Source organism: Gymnodraco acuticeps, unplaced genomic scaffold (genome assembly GCF_902827175.1).
Source record: "Gymnodraco acuticeps unplaced genomic scaffold, fGymAcu1.1, whole genome shotgun sequence".
Classification (NCBI taxonomy): Eukaryota; Metazoa; Chordata; class Actinopteri; order Perciformes; family Bathydraconidae; genus Gymnodraco; species Gymnodraco acuticeps.
In genome coordinates this window covers 106,856-123,344 of record NW_022990631.1, presented here as the reverse complement: position 1 = coordinate 123,344, position 16,489 = coordinate 106,856, and the positions used below count along the sequence as shown (strand labels likewise).

The 16,489-nt window shown below is 41.0% G+C and overlaps 1 protein-coding gene across 1 annotated transcript in view; it reads left to right on the top strand.

Moving 5' to 3' along the window:
- The first annotated feature begins 358 nt into the window (after positions 1-358).
- Positions 359-16,489, top strand: part of gabra4 (gamma-aminobutyric acid type A receptor subunit alpha4) — a 32,186-nt gene continuing 16,055 nt past the window's right edge. The window contains exons 1-8 of the mRNA XM_034229198.1: positions 359-375; positions 3,373-3,443; positions 7,635-7,804; positions 7,889-8,412; positions 8,519-8,637; positions 9,634-9,701; positions 12,638-12,858; positions 13,509-13,591. Of these exons, the coding sequence (XP_034085089.1) occupies positions 8,324-8,412; positions 8,519-8,637; positions 9,634-9,701; positions 12,638-12,858; positions 13,509-13,591 (580 nt within the window). The 5' untranslated portion in view covers positions 359-375; positions 3,373-3,443; positions 7,635-7,804; positions 7,889-8,323. The remainder of the gene's footprint in view (positions 376-3,372; positions 3,444-7,634; positions 7,805-7,888; positions 8,413-8,518; positions 8,638-9,633; positions 9,702-12,637; positions 12,859-13,508; positions 13,592-16,489) is intronic.

The window sequence follows — 16,489 nt, the reverse complement described above, 5'->3', positions numbered from 1 at the left end:
CAATAACTGTCAGAGACCAAGCAGTGAGGCAACAAGGAAACAGAAGTTGTTTAAAGAAATTTGGTTTTTATTTACCCCAAATAGGGGGAAAAAGAATAAACCAAGAAGCTTACTAACAGCAACTAAACAAGATGTTAACTGAACAAACCAACCTATAATATAAAGTGGTTTTGCCAAACCTCATAGCAAACAAGGGATATCTAAGAGGAACTGACTCTACAAAGGAGACTTAGAGCCCAAATCACACCTTGACATTAAAGCAAATGGTTTGGCCCAATTGACTGCATCAGTATTTAGGAGTCCTCAGGCCTCAGCCACACCTTTTGTCCAACCAGGAAGGAACCTCCCCAAGGACCACTGTAACTCAAGGACTAAGTAAATATAAACAAAGACCTGTGTTGACTATGCTACAATGTGTGCACCTAAACTACTACACCTAATTACATTACCATGTGTGGCTGTTGTTGTGGCCATTACAGGGTCCTATGTTGTGGTCGAATTGTCAAAAAAATCAGCACCTATGCAAGTTATGGCATAAACGGTCAAATGCCTATAAGTACCGTTAACTTAAATGATCTGCCTTTGTCAGTCACGATTGGTTCTTTCCCTGAATGGCTGAATGTTGTGTCATGTTAAATGTTGCATTCGCAAGGTATTGTGGGACAGCATTATCTCCTTTTTCTTTTGTAAAGGAGGGTCAAGTGTCCTTTAGCTAAAGGAGATAATAAAGTAAAACTGAAGCTCCTTTGATATTATCTAGAATACAACAGCTCCTATAGTACTATCGCTGACAGCTAGGTACTTTCCGGGAATTTCACTAAGTTAGGAATCTTCCTAGGCACCGAGGATAGCTGTTTCTCTCTGTTGCCAGACTTTATGCTAAACTAAGCTAAGCTAAATGCACATTCATGACAGTGGAATCAATTTTCTTCTCGCTCTCTCAAGAACAGAGTCAATACGTATTTCCCAACATGTTGAACTATTCCCAAGATGTCATCCTGACAATTATAAATGAGTGCATGGACTGTATTTCTATGGCAACAGTAGCAGTTTCACTAAAAAAGGTGAGCATGCTTTCATACTGATAGCTGGTTGAACTTTCATGTGGTGATTTGAATGTTTATCAAGTGTTATATACAAGTGTGATTATAACAAACATTGTGTACATACTTGCTGCCATAGCAGTTTAACCACATTAAGAAAAATGCATTAAATCCTGTGCATTGGAGAAGGTGTATTTAAAGAATAATTGAGCTGAGACATTTTCACTGTTCAGCATACTGTACCTTCTCACAGAAACTTAAAAAGCCACGCATGAGTTTTATTGCAGATGGAAAAAAAAAGAATATTTCCCGAAAACCCAAAGTAATCTTTTTAAATGCAAATGCCTATACTTAGAAGCCGGGACATCAGGGAAAAGGGTGCTGTGGGACCGGGCATTAGGGTATAGTAGACGTGTATTATTATTTGGCTAAAGATAGAGTGTAAATGAAAGATAAAGTTCTACTTTTCATGAAGCAGTTTTGAGGTGATGTGCCCACCACTTTGGTTGGTTTCCAGTTGCTCTACGGCCCAGACCTAAACTTCAAGAGTGACAGAATTGTCTAGAAATAGGGACATTTGTCATCTGTACATTATAGGGCACTCAAGTGTTGTTGAGTACTTGCATGTAATGGGTGGGCAGGCTTACCGAAGTGCATGAGAGGCTACTAGGGCATTGTGAAGCATAAATGACTCCCAATGAGATTTATGAGTAGATAATGGTTCAGGATGATGCCTCCTTTGAATAGGACAACTTCATTTTTCATGATTGTGGGTGGCAATTTCACTGAAGAATAGAAGATAGGGTATTAGGCCATTGTTTTCTCAAAAATATTATTCTCTTGCAGGACTTTTTCAAACTTTTAATCTTTTCGGCAATGGGTTAAGGGTTAGGGTTAGGGTTAGAAGAACCAGGAACAGATTTGACATAGAATAAACTCTGATTGACAGATCAACCAGAGTATGATCTGTCAATCAATATCAGTTGTAGTAACATCTTGCTATTGTTTCTACAAAGTCATTATAAAAGTTGGAGCTGGCCAACAGCGATGTGGGCTATGAGGTGGTAACTACAACCCCGAAGGAAAGGATTCATGTCAATATTTATTTCTTCTGAACATGGATGAGCATGATATTTTTGTAGACTTGTACGTCAGTGAAAGTCTTTTTTTTAATGCTGTTTTAACCCGGAGGGGAGATTCTACTTTTGGCGCCACCTCCGCCTCTACAGGGAGGACAGAGGTCAGCTACCAAACAACATGCTGTCTTCAAGCTGAGGGAAGATCTTCTTTCTTCGGTTTCAGCACATTTAACAAAGCTAGGCATGTACGTGCGGCTTTGCTGGATACTTTCCTCACTTGTTCTCCATTAAGCCATAGTTTAACATGGGGAACATGTGTTAACTACCAAATTAGATTGGTCTGGTTTGAGACATATTTTGCAGTGCTACTTTAAAGGCAGAACAAATCTTACTCAATGAGAGAAATGGCAGCAGAAGTTCCACTTTTGTTGTTGTTTTTCTAAAAGGACACAATATTCTCCACTGTCGCATTAGTATAAATTCAAACCCAGTCCAAATATGCAGTGTTAGTGAATACTAGCAGAATAATAGAAACAATGCCCCTGAGAGAAGGACCCTCCCTTATTTGCAGAGAGTTGTTTGTAGCTCTACTTCCATAAGTAGCGGACAACTAAATTAATTCCATGGGCTATAAAAAAGTGTGAATTGTCTTTAGTATTTGGTCATAAACTGAATTCTACAGCTAGGAGGTAATTAGCCTAGCTGAGCATAACGACTGGAAGTAAAAGGAATGAACTATTGTGGCTGTGTCCAAAGTGAACACAAATCTAAACTTGCCAGAAACTCCTTTCAGTCTCTCTCCTTCTCCCTCTAACGTAAGTAGAGTAAGAGTCTGCTTTGTACATCTTTAAAGACTCAAACATTTTTTTTAAATAAACATTTACCATGTTTTTTAACAAGACATTTATATGACTCAAATATTGCAATCAGGGGCGGAAAAGTTCTTAGACCTTATTCACTGAGAGCTTAATGTTAAATCCTATTCTGCTTTCCCCAGTGGACAACGATTCTATTAATACAGTTTTAAACTTGGAGCATCTACCAATTGACCCAGTGGGTAGTTGCCAAAGCCTTGTATTTCGGATGTTGTCAGAAGATTGGATGGACACTATCGTTGGTTATCAGCCTCCTACTTATTTACAGCCAAACCATGATTTTTCTGAACCTTACCAAGAAGATTTGTTGCCTAAATCTAAATAAAGATATCAACACAATGCTTGAAACGGCAACCTTTTTTTTACTTCTGCTAGGTGCAGTTACGTTTTCCCCCTCTGAACCGTTCCAATCGTTTGGATGACTACTGGCAATGGCCATTCAACGGGTAAATAACATTTAAGTGGTTGACTTTGGTATAGTCAGCTTTAACAGTCGGATGTTACAGGTCTATATTTTTTTACTTAGTTACAAGTTTTGTCGGACTTGTTATCAGGTTCAATGGGGTTTTTTATTGGTACTGAAAGGAAAGTCCTATATGTGGTCCCTGATGTGTTAAAAATAGTTTGCCAATTGAAGTAGAAAGGCAGATGATTGAAGAGGCCGAGGTTTAGTTCTGCCTTAACTGCTACACACTTCTTTGTCTGTCTGTAAATGTGCTGACACTCACTTTCAGACTGTCATTGGTGCATGGTTAAGCTGAAATGCGTTTTAAATAAATGAATTAGAGCTGAAGTAAAGCAGTGGCATAAGCTCCTCTCTCTGGTGTCTGATTTTTCAGTCTGTGTGTCTCTTCCTCTGCATTTGTTTGGTGTTGAAGATGTCACGTTGGGCTTTTTTTTGGGCGGTGAGATTTCCCGACAGCTTGATTCGTGGTTCTGACTCATTAGCTTCCTGCACTGCCACAATGAGCCTCATCAATCGTAATCCCCAGCACAATAGGGATGCTTTTTCCCTACCTGGCCATTACAGCAATCTTTCCTCATAACAGCCTAGAAAACAAATTCAGGGAGAACAATTACACTAACATTTTTATGAAGGGTGTCAAAAGTGTGAGTATTTTGACAGTGATTCACTCATTTATGCTATTCAGGCTAAACCAGACAGGAGAAGAGATTTTGGCTTTCTGCATTCAGGCAAATACAGTGTGGGCAGTAGATTTGAGCTGTGTGTTTTTTTATAAAGATCCAACACACTAAGGCAAGAGATGCAGTGACCTGCTGATCAGTTGCCAGAGGCTTTTATTGTGAAATTGAGCAAGCATGAAATGGAACAGCTTTTACCTTATGGTTTGAGTTACCTGCTCCAATGAGACTTTGAATGGCTGATATATCTAAGCTTCTAAAAGAACACCATCTCCACCTGCCATCTTATGAATGCTGAAGTTGCAACAACAGAGTGGTGCAGAAACAAGATCTAAAACCGAGACATAACTTAACATTTTACCAATTCCAATTCTCTCGTCTCGAAGTCAACGTTTATTTGTACATGTCTGAAATAAGGTCCGTGGTTAACACACGCTTAAGCATGGGCGTAGTTTCCACTCGGGACAGGGGGGACATGTCCCCCCCACTTTTCAAAATCCTGTTTGTGTCTCCCCCACTTTTCAAATGTGTTTATTATTATTTGTTTACGCAAGCGGTCATCGTCACGGAGGAGCGTCTGTGTGTGTGATTTTGTGAGAGAGAGAGAGAGATTAGAAGCTGTTTCAACAATAAGGAGAGGGAGAGTCCTCTCCTGTCAGACTGAGAGGCTGAGATAACGTCAGTTTAGGTGATGTAAAGGACTCGCTGAGTGATTAGATTGTAAACTTTGGTCTAAGTTATCTCAGTGGGTCTCAAACGGTTTGGTCATCTATGTAAACAAATATTTCAATATATTTAATATAGTTGCTCAAAATAAGTTAAGAAATCATTCCAATGTCGGTAAAAAATAAAAAACACAGTTTAAAAGGGGAGTGATTAGTAAAATATGCATAAATAAAAAGAAAGAATGCAGACTAGGTAAGATAAAGAGAGGAGAGAGGAGTATATCAATGATGTGTTATTGGTTGTGAGCATATTCTAATGGTTTTTGGAATATTGAAATATATACAGTTCTGTTTCATATGAGTGTTGAGAGCTGTATCCATACATCTCTTAATGTTGCTCTCAAAGTGCACCAGATTGATGCATTCAACTTCAATGTAAAGAAAAAAAATCTTCTCCTCATTATAACACTACACATTTTTCTTGGATTTTTTAACACCATAGTCCCTAATATATTTGTAGAAAGGCAGGAAATGGAATTAAATTGAGAAAAATGTTTCATTGCGGATGGAGGACCCCTGTTTTGTGTCCCCCCCCACTTCTCAAACCAAAGTTACACCCTTGCGCTTAAGAGATTTTCAAATGATGTTCTCCAACATCAGTGATTATCCCAAGTGTGAATGTCCGAAGCTTCTACAGTATGTGTCATTCAAACGTTGGTTGTTAACAAGTGACTTAAAGAGAATACCAGAAGTCATCACCTCGACACAAGACCGCCTTTAGCTTAGCGATGATGAAGTTTTAATAGCATTACATTAGCTTTTTACTTCTGGCAATTGCATTTATCCTTTAAAAATCATAAAGTGGTGTCAATATGTGGATATTATTCTGCTGAACAAAATGTGTAAGTATCATGAGTGTGTGTTTGCCACAGATCTTATTTCTGAAATATACAGAATTCCAATGGGAAAATCTCATTGCTTTTTGTCGATGCTTACTTTAGGGTCGGCCTAGAAAATGACGTTGTCACTATACCACTCTACTACCCCTTGGTAGACACACAAAGCCAGTAAATGATGGAAAATAACTGTTTGGATGACTTTGCATGGACTATGTCAGAAAGCAAAATTCATTATAGATGTGCTGGTTTAGGATCATACCTCATATATGTATGTTGTTTGGAGCTAAAAGTGATAATATCATAGAAAATACTGAAATTAGGTATATTATGACCTCATACTTTTACTTGAGTCAAAGTTCCACTTCTGTTTACCATTGAGGGAAATAATAATAACGAGGCGTATTGGACTGCTAGTCTCCAAATCTGTATCCCCAAAGTTAATGAGATCTCGCTGTTACTGCCATACTGTAAAGACAGCAGTCTTTCATGTGGCATGAGCTCCAGCTAACAAGCTCTCCTGGAGTAGCTGTGTGTGTGTGTGTGTGTGTGTGTGTGTGTGTGTGTGGTGTGTGTGTGTGTGTGTGTGGTGTGTGTGTGTGTGTGTGTGTGTGTGTGTGTGTGTGTGTGTGTGTGTGTGTGTGTGTGTGTGTGTGTGTGTGTGTGTGTGTGTGTGTGTGTGTGTGTGTGTGTGTGTGTGTGTGTGTGCGTGTGTGAAGTCAGGTTGGGACTCTCTGAAGGCTGTCATCGGGCCCCGCGCGGATCCTACGCGAGGTAATGTATCGTCCCTCTGCTGCCGTGGCCCTCAACCTCTCACAACAAAACACAGCAGCATCAGGGAGCTGTGCCTCACCTTGTCTTGCTACTCCACACACTGATGCGCTCACACTGATACACAACTAGGTTACCATAGCAGTTATTTCTGCTGCAGGGCATATAAACAGAAAAACCTGTTTTCAAGGGATCTCAGGACAAACTGTATTGGAGAGAAAACACGATAGAGTAGCCTACAATAACAGAAATGAAATTACGAACCTGTAACAAATCTTTAGAGCTCCTGGCACCACAAATGTTAACACAATATTACATTTAATATTTACAAGGAAAGGTCAATGTGGCATAATAAGATTTTTCTAAAAAGTGTGACATTTCCACATTGGACTGAGCATTGTTCCTTACAATGTGCTGAAAGTGATCCCATGAAAAGAACATATTGTAATGAAGTGTCTAAGAAAGAAAAGAAACATCACTTGGATGAATTCCTGCCCTCACAAAGAGCATGAATATTACTCATCCCCCACAGAGCTGCCCTGCACTGGAGCATTGTGGGAGGACCGGGGTGGGCGGCGGTGCAGGGGGGCTGCGTTATAAGACTCTCGACATGACTTCAGCTTGTAACGTATCAACAAAACGTTTCCTCAGCATTCCTTCGCGCTAAGTGGCTTCTGTTTTAGTCCTGTCTGTCTCTGAGTGTGTGTGTGTGTGTGTGTGTGTGTGTGTGTGTGTGTGTGTGTGTGTGTGTGTGTGCGCGTGTGTTTCTTTTAACTGTATGCACTTCAAAACTAATCAGAAAAGCCAGTGTGGTGGAACCCAGAGACATCTTGTTTATCCTGCAAGATTTAACCGCACTTCACCTTCACACGCACACACACACAACGCACACACAAAGAGTGAAGGTCTTGCGCTTGTCCCAGGTGCAGAGAAATCTGTGAAGCAGCATGTGGCTTGTCCCAGTTCCTCTACAGTACCTGTGTGTGTGTGTGTGTGTGTGTGTGTGTGTGTGTGTGTGTGTGTGTGTGTGTGTGTGTGTGTGTGTGTGTGTGTGTGTGTGTGTGTGTGTGTGTGTGTGTGTGTGTGTGTGTGTGTGTGTGTGTGTATATGTGTGTGTGATTGCGTATTGCGACAAGACTGACCCATTTGAATCTTAATACAGGCGCTCGCCACCAATGCATTCCTGAAACTAGTTCAACATGTAGGCTGGGCTGCACTGTCACATAGCGACGGGAGTGACGGACGCTGATTGAAGCAGGGGGTCAAAGGGCACGCAAGGAGCCCATTTAGGAAAATAAATCTTTAAAACTCCAAGAAATCGAGAGAAAAAAGGTATTTTTGAAAGGTCATGAAACCTGTAATGCTTTGATTTTTAGGAGAAAACACCTATTACTACCCACGTCCTTTTCTTTCTAGTTTCAGAGGCGGGAGGAGGTCAGAGATGTGACTGGTGAAGTCATTTTCAAAGCAGTGCACGTCTAATCTGTGTCCTGACCAGGTGTGTGTGAGAAGGAGAAAGCAAACAGAGACAGAGAGGGGAGAGAAAGGGAGGGCGGGAGGGAGTAACAGGGAAGCAAATAGAGAGGGAGAGAAGGAGATAGTTTCTTTCTGTGGATGCAAGCAGCAGCAGCAGCAGCAGCTCGGATCCGGATGAGAGGTGACGGGGGCTGGGGGTGAAGGTGTGTGTGCGTGTGTGTGTTTGTGTATGTGTGTGAGACTTCAGGAGCGGGAGAACTTGCTCCCTGTGTGCCCCCTATGTGCCGCCGCGGACCCCTCCTCCTGTTCCCCGGGACACAGGCAGGCATCTGGCAGTGGTGAGATGTGAAGAGGCTTGAAATATGGCATGCAAAGATGCTTTCTGCCAAGAAGAAGGAGATGGTGGCAGCGATGCGCCCGGCTTTTGTTCGGACCCTCTTCTACTTTTTGTGTTTGGCGACTTGGTGAGTGGCCCAGTGACGTTGTCCAAGAGGCTGGCACCGCGACGACACAGAGTTTTTTTTCAAACAATGAAGTTATGGTACCATAATATTTGTTTTCCCTTTCTAGTGTAAGGAAAATCTCTGGACAGACAAAGAAGGATGAAAGGATCTACCCGGAGAATTTTACGCGCATTTTAGACCGACTTCTGGACGGTTATGACAACAGGCTGCGACCTGGATTCGGAGGTAGGCTTATGTAAAATAAAACAATTAAAAAAAACATTTTAAATGTATTTTTAGAATATTCGTGTGCCAATGATCACGCGACTGCTTTAAAATGTATATTTTATTTGACTTTTTTGTGGGTGATATGTTAAAATACACCTATAGATGTAGCTAGGTGTAAACTTACTTTAAGCCACATCCTTAATGTGATTTTATTTCACCACTGTAACACTCGAAAATTCCCTTTAATTGTTTCAATGTTTTTTATTTATTATTTATATTTCACTTTTGTATGCCTTACAAGCTTAAAACACACCATCCATTGGGATAAGATAACTGCAACTCATTATTGAGCACTGAATTTACCCAATGTGTCAGTGTATTTGCACAGCCCTTAATTGCTAATCCGTATTTAATGGATTAGCAAGGCCCCTTAAAGAACATTAAAGATGAAGACACTTCCACATAACCATCAGATGAGGCTATGTCTTGTTCAGAGAAAAAATAATGGCAACAATGTCATGTTTTTGTTAACCTGTGGGAGATGTAGAACATGTTGCTTCACGGTCATGTGTGTCACTGCACACGCAACGCTTTAGATTTAGCCACTGCAGTTACATAACCTTGTGTATGTTGCTGGACAAACGCTTAATGCATGAAAGTGCTCAAACTACGGATTTGGTTGTTATGCACATCGTTGCATGGTAAGAAGCAGCCTCGTTTGGTTCACAGTTGCAAACAGCCGGTCAACACCGTTGCATGCAGAGGACACCAGCTTATGGGGGGGGGGGGGGGGGGGGGGGAAATCAAACAGGATTATGTTTAACATCGTTAAAGCTATTTTTTTCCATTCCCATTATGCAAAGGCACTACTACAGCTCTGGATGAGCTATTGCATGTCTTTTGGGTGTTCTGGGCTTTAGGTCTTTAAAGTGTGATTAAGACTGAGGCTGGACTGTGACATGTAAAGGATTTGAGCATTAAATGTTACATTGGTCTGTTTCATTGGCTCAATAGGTCCTGTGACTGAAGTCAAGACTGACATTTATGTGACAAGTTTTGGGCCTGTCTCGGATGTTGAAATGGTATGCACCCCAACTTTAAGTTTACAAGTGTTTGCTTTGTTAATGATGTGATCTTGTAATATAGTATGGAAAACACAGTTCACTTTTTTATTTAACTTACTTAACAAAGTACTACCTGATATGTCTGTACTCTGTTGATAGGAATATTGTAAAGGGAGGGGAAACAGGGTTAAAAGTGTTTGCTGTCTTTGATGTTACTGGTATTTACTGTTTAATTTGATGCCACTTGCTAACTGAAAACCAATGAATATAATGATAATACTAATTCCACAAAACTGGTTTTCTGAATCCAGTTAAAACAGAAAAGCACAGGCAACTATTACTACTTTCATGAATGGATCACTAAAGGCTTCGGTGTATAAGCCCAGGGGCCTTAAGTTTATGGGGTCCCCCTCATCTTCAACTACAAAATGTCACTAAGGAGTCACCAACTAGAAAGGGACTCAAAATCATCACAAAAAACATCTTCAAGTAAACCAATAATAACTACAGGAGATACGAAACAGCTCAAAAGATAAACAAAGAAACCCAATAGACAACAATCAAAACTTCAATCAGATTAAACAAAAACAAAGAGATGAAACATTACTACAAAGGGACAGAGCACCAACAAAGATACTCAAGATGACGACAAATAAATAAAAACAACATCAAAGAGACACACAATAGAGGCTTCTCAATACTCAAATTTCCCCTCCTCGACTCCCCTCCTCAGTTCCCCTCCTCGAGACTTAGACCCGCCCACAGGAGATGCGAGCGGAGGACCGAGGAGGGGAACCGAGGAGAGAGGAGGGGAAGCAGCAGACGTTTAAAGAAATGAGAACTCCTCTCCTCTGAGCGGTCATTTTAAAGAGACGTCCGTTCATTATTACGTGGCAACAGCTGCATCAGCTGTCGAGTGTTTTGTCATAGCGCTGTATCTCTGTTAGATCAGCTGAACATTGTTCCCCCACATATTTACTTTCAATTCATTGAGAAAGCGGTATAATGAGACAATAACAGGCTACAGATGCACAAATATATTTATATAAATATATACAATTTAAAGTATGAGAGCACTCTCATAATAACGTAACACAATCAGAGACTGGATATATCCCCCCCCCCTCTCTTTGGTCGCTGAAATGGGGAATTGAAATTACGGGCCAAAAGTTGTATTTACAAGTATTAACTTGTAATAATAATAAGCCACTTACAATTTTCCGTGAGATCAGGGAGCAGATATAAGATGGAAGTTTCCCTAACATACAAAGCCATGTTAGGGAAACTTCCATCTTATATCTGCTCCCTGATCTCACGGTGAAGTGTAAGTGGCTACTGCCTGAGATCGCATGCTGTGGTTTTATTAAATGTGCCAACTGCTAGGACTGTCTTAGGGAAGACAGCTTTTAGATGCGCAGCTCCTGTCTTGGAATAGTCTGCAAATTAAATGGAAACTGAACAATCTGGTGCCACTAAATGTTTTTAAAGCTCGGTTGGATGCTACTCAATGGGAAGCTATAGGTACCTGTTTATGTGGATAATTATGTAAATGTTGCTGTTTGATGTCCTTTTGTTGTTCTATTTATGTTGTTATGTTTCATGTGGAACTACTTGAGCAGGTCTGCCTTGAAAAAGAGATCAATGATCTCAATGGGATTTATCTGTATAAATAAAGATTTGAAATTAAATTAAAAGTAAGCAGAGGACACCAAACCAACTGGGACCCGTCTGTCCGCCGCATCTACGCACTGTACCACACACACCTACATACTGTACCACACACACACATACACACTGCCTACAACACACACTTACAGCTCCTAAAGCATAATCAGGCTACAGCCGTTGTGTATTTTATTATGTGACGCACTAAATGGTCTTAGAAAAATATCGACTCTTTGTACTACAGCAAATAAAGAGAGTAATGTAGGCCTGTTATACTGAGTGATATTGTACACTGCTCTGCTTTCTGCACGGACCTCACAGCTGTTCTCACTGGACACATCGTGACACGATGAAAGCAGTTTCTAAAATAATATCCAGAGGATGCATGCAGAGCTGTCATTGGCTGAGATAAGTCCGGCCGTGCGTCACGCCTCCACCGTTCCCGGAAATGCATCCGCGGAGGAGCCGTGGAGGAACCATCAGTGTATCCTCGGTTATAGCTCCTCCAGAGAGCCTCCTCGACGCTCGATCCTCGGTCCTCGGTGTGCATTTAGAGAAATGAGACGTCCTTCAAAATGGCGCGCTGAAATTCATTTCCTGGTCACTACCGGAGGACCGAGGATTCGAAGAGGGGAAATTTGAGTATTGAGAAGCCTCCAATGACTACATAGAGACACAACGGGTCTACAAAGAAATACAATACAACATCAAAGAGACAAAAAACCAAACACAAAGACACAATATGAGTAAAAAGAGACATACAATTAGTACAAAGAAACACAAAACGACTAACAAATAGACACACAATGACTACAAAGAGACACAATATGACTACAAAGAGACACACAATGACTACAAAGAGACACAATATGACTACAAACGGACACAATATGACTACAAACGGACACAATATGACTACAAACAGAGACAACAATTATAGGAAACCACCATAGAGGCAAAATGCAAATGGCCACAATAGAACTACTTGGAGAAACCGAATTACAACAATGAGACACAAATCAAATAAAAGAAGAAACTAAACTACAGTATGTATGTCTTGCTATGTGTAGAGGTGGTGGGGCCTTTTGCATGTCTATGCCCAGGGGCCCATTGTCTCATAATCCGCCCCTGCTCTAGAGTCTATAATATGTGGGAGGCAAACATGATATTTTACTTACCAGACTTTGTTCCAGATCGATGCGGATAATCATGAACTCATATCATCCCACCTGCAAACCTACCTGACCTCACATGTTTGTCTTTGACATTTGCAACTTTTCCCGCCTCAGGAATACACCATGGACGTTTTCTTTCGGCAGACGTGGGTGGACCGGAGGTTGAAGTACGAGGGCCCGATAGAGATATTGAGGCTGAATAACCTTATGGTGACTAAAGTGTGGACACCGGACACTTTCTTTAGGAATGGGAAGAGGTCTGTCGCTCACAACATGACGGCCCCCAACAAACTTTTCCGCATCATGAAAAATGGCACCATCCTATACACCATGAGGTACTGCAGTATACTCCACAACCGTGTACAATCTATTGATGCTAAACAATTCATTAATAATATTCAAAGTCAAATGTTTAGCCTGAACTCGACAGCTATTCTCCATTGTATCACAATGATTTTTGAGGGGGTATCAGCTCTTCACTTTCTTTTTATATATTTCGTTTTTTGTGCTGATTTTAAGCTTTTGAGCAGATTTGCTGTGAAATCAAAGCCAGTGGCTCATGATGTGCAAACAGAGCAGAGCTGTTTGGAGGCAGAGCGGAAGGGACCAAACTTTTAAATTCAATATAACAATCTCATAAAGTCTCATTTACGTTTTTACTGGAGATGGCTGAGTTTAAGTATAGACCTTTTGTTGACCCTCTAGCATATTACTGATACATATTTATATCAGAAGAATCAACCATAAGCTCTACCTTATGTGATTTAGTATTCTTCTATTTAACATATTAAAAACAGTACATGCTATCATTTAGCACACATGTTAAACTCACCTTTATATGCTGATGAGCTAAATCTATGGTAATTTACATAATGTAAAAACTCTAGTGTTGCCCTCCCTGAATATTACACACTTTCTTAAAGCATTTGTGTGTATTTGTGTATTTGGACACTTATGGAGATTTTCTTTCTCTGTACTCCAACAGGTTAACCATTATTGCTGAGTGTCCCATGAAGCTTGTGAATTTCCCAATGGATGGACATGCGTGCCCCCTCAAATTTGGAAGTTGTAAGTCTTGCATAAATATGGGGTTGTGTGTGTGATGGATACGAAAAAACGAATATAGATAGAGAGAACAGTGCCTTTACTCCCCAACTATTCAAATTTGAACCTTTTTTAGAAGAAATTCTGCAAAGAAGTATCATTGAGGTTTAACATTTAACAAATTCTGCTAATCGTTGGAAAGACGCTAATTAATCCAAAAACAGTAAATGTATTTGCATTCATCAAATATAGGTCAGCAATATAGTAAGTGCACCCCGCAGTGCGGTAAAATGATGGCCCTACATGTAATATTTTGTATCATTAACCATTGCCACCATTTACCCCTTTTGAGTCATCATTATAGTGGCTGTAAATAATAAACTCATTGCTTAGAAGCTTCCACCAGCCTAACCACAACATTTTGCATTTTGTGCCCCCCAGTGTTGTTTCACAGATGACCCACTGGATTACTTGTCATCCCTAAACAGGCTGCAATTTGCTAATAATAGACAGCAGGTTGTCCCAGCAGAGTTTTGACTATTTCAATTTAAGATTTTTACTATTTAAAAGCTTTTGACTTCATCTCATTAAAAATGGAGGGACTTAGGTGATAGTGAGCAACGATAACAAAGACAACCATGCTTCTCAAAGTAATAGTTCGATTTTTAAACAATCTTGCTGACAGTAATACAAAAAGAATGTGAAGCTACAGCCAGCAGCCCTTTAGCCTAGCCTAGCTTAGCATAGCATACATAATCAGTGCTTGAATTGGAATGAAAAAGGTGCCAGTACTCTAAAATCAGCAACTTTTTCAAGTCAATTTTATATATACAGCCCACAAACAAGAATTTGGCTACTATAATGCTGGTGGGTTTGTCTCTTTACTACTGTATATTTTAGAAAGGTTCACTGTACTTAACATTTTTTATGATAGGCAGCGGATATGGCTAAAGCTCAGTAAGGTCAATATTAACTGAAAATATAGCAATCAAAGTCTAGATCTTCTGCTGAAGACACATGAAGCAGAGACCTTTCAGGTGAGAGCCCCTCTGGTGGTGTTCAACATTAATGACAAGGAAACAAAGCTCTGGTCAGAAGCATTTTTTATAAAAAGCTTTAACAAAATTAAGTATTTCTGTACATTTTGAATGCAATCTAACTTTCCAACTCAGAAAACGAAAAAACGAAAAAGTGCCAAAAGTCTTCTCACATGGCTGAGCTGCTTTGCAATATACTTCACCACTGAAGAATACAAATATGTATAAAGTAAACTATGATGCAATCTAACTTTCCAACTCAGAAAAATGATAAAGAGCATGAACAAAGAACATGTAAAAACAAATGCAAAATTTGCACAATCTAAAATGAGAAACTGTAACTGCAAGTAACAAAGTCTGAGCCATGGTAAAGAGTTACATTGAACACCAAGCTGATCAGATAACTCCCTGGTTGGTCTGAAGTCCTTCTATCTCCAGGATCTGTACAAATCGGCACATTATGCCAAAAGTCTTCTCACTGGGTGAGCTGCTTTGCAATATACTTCACATTGTTAGAAAAGGCTCCAGAAGGCCTTGGGGACATCAGTATCAGGGGCTGGAGCTGGACAGGCTCTTTCATCAGCACTTCTCCTTCCCTTTGCCAGCCAGGACCTCACATACTGTTCCGGATTGAACTGTCCTAGTGATGGTCCATTACATTTAATGAAAACCAGGCTGGACAGTCGGCTGACAGAGAGAGCATTCCTTTTTGCAGTAAGGATATCGTTCATGCAGCTGAATGCCCGCTCACACTCACTAGTGGAAACAGCGATGGTTCGGACTGCTTTCAGTAGAGGCTCCATGACAGCAGGTGTACGGGATGCCCTGGTTTCCTTGTATTCGCGAAAGCCCTGAACAGTCTCTCTTCTGTCCACTTTCAGCACTTCGCACAAACGTAGCACCTCTACGTCCCCATACTGTATACGTCTAACTCCTCTTCAGGCCAACTTCCAGGATGGATAACTTTCATGTCCTGGATTAGCTGATTGTCCCGGGCCTCCCGGCCATGTAATGGGATTTCTCTTGTGCTGACATGAGAGGAGGTTGTGGAAGTCATTCTGTGTCTCAGATTCTCTACCATACTGCGGAAAAAACTGACCTGCATGAATCTGTACAAGCCTGCCATTCTCACGCAGGGCAACACCCTTGAAGGACTTCTCAGCTAGAGCTGTATGAACTGTAGTCATGTGTGGGCCAGGCATGGTGACCATGGATTCAAAAACTCGTATTTCTCGAGTTAAGAGCCTATCTGCTGTAGGCAGTGTCATCTCTCTTTTTTGGAGTTGCCGAGAGAGGTCGCTGAGCTCTGTGAGCGCATCGTACATCAGTCCCAGATTGCTGACAAACATTGCAGATGTGAGCACATCATCCAGGCCCTTGTACTTTGCTCTGTCTCTGGAATCCCTGCTCGTGTCGTTTGCAGCATTTGTGAAGTGATCATGAAGCACTCAGTAGTTTTCCCAGACTGCTCTGATGCTCCTTTCACTTGAAGCCACCCAGCGGATGGACAAAACACGCCCTATCACCAGGAGACGCTGTCCGACTGCTTGCGCACACTGCGCTAACTGCCTCTGATTTTTGGGGGAGGCATGGAACAAGGAATAGAGTTTGTCAAAAAAGATCTGGAAATGATTGAGCCCTGAGACCTCCTTGACCACATCCCCAACTGCCAGCTCTAGACGATGATTGGAGCAGTGCCACACAAACAGGCTTGGGAATTTACTACACAACTGGGTAGCAACGCCTGTTCTCTTCCCTAGCATGACTGAAGCCCCATCACATGCAAAAGAAACGAAACACTGACCTAAAAAGTCCTCGTTAAAATCTCTTCCAAGACACTCCATTAACGCCTTTGTGATGTCATCAGCCGTTGTTCCATCCAACT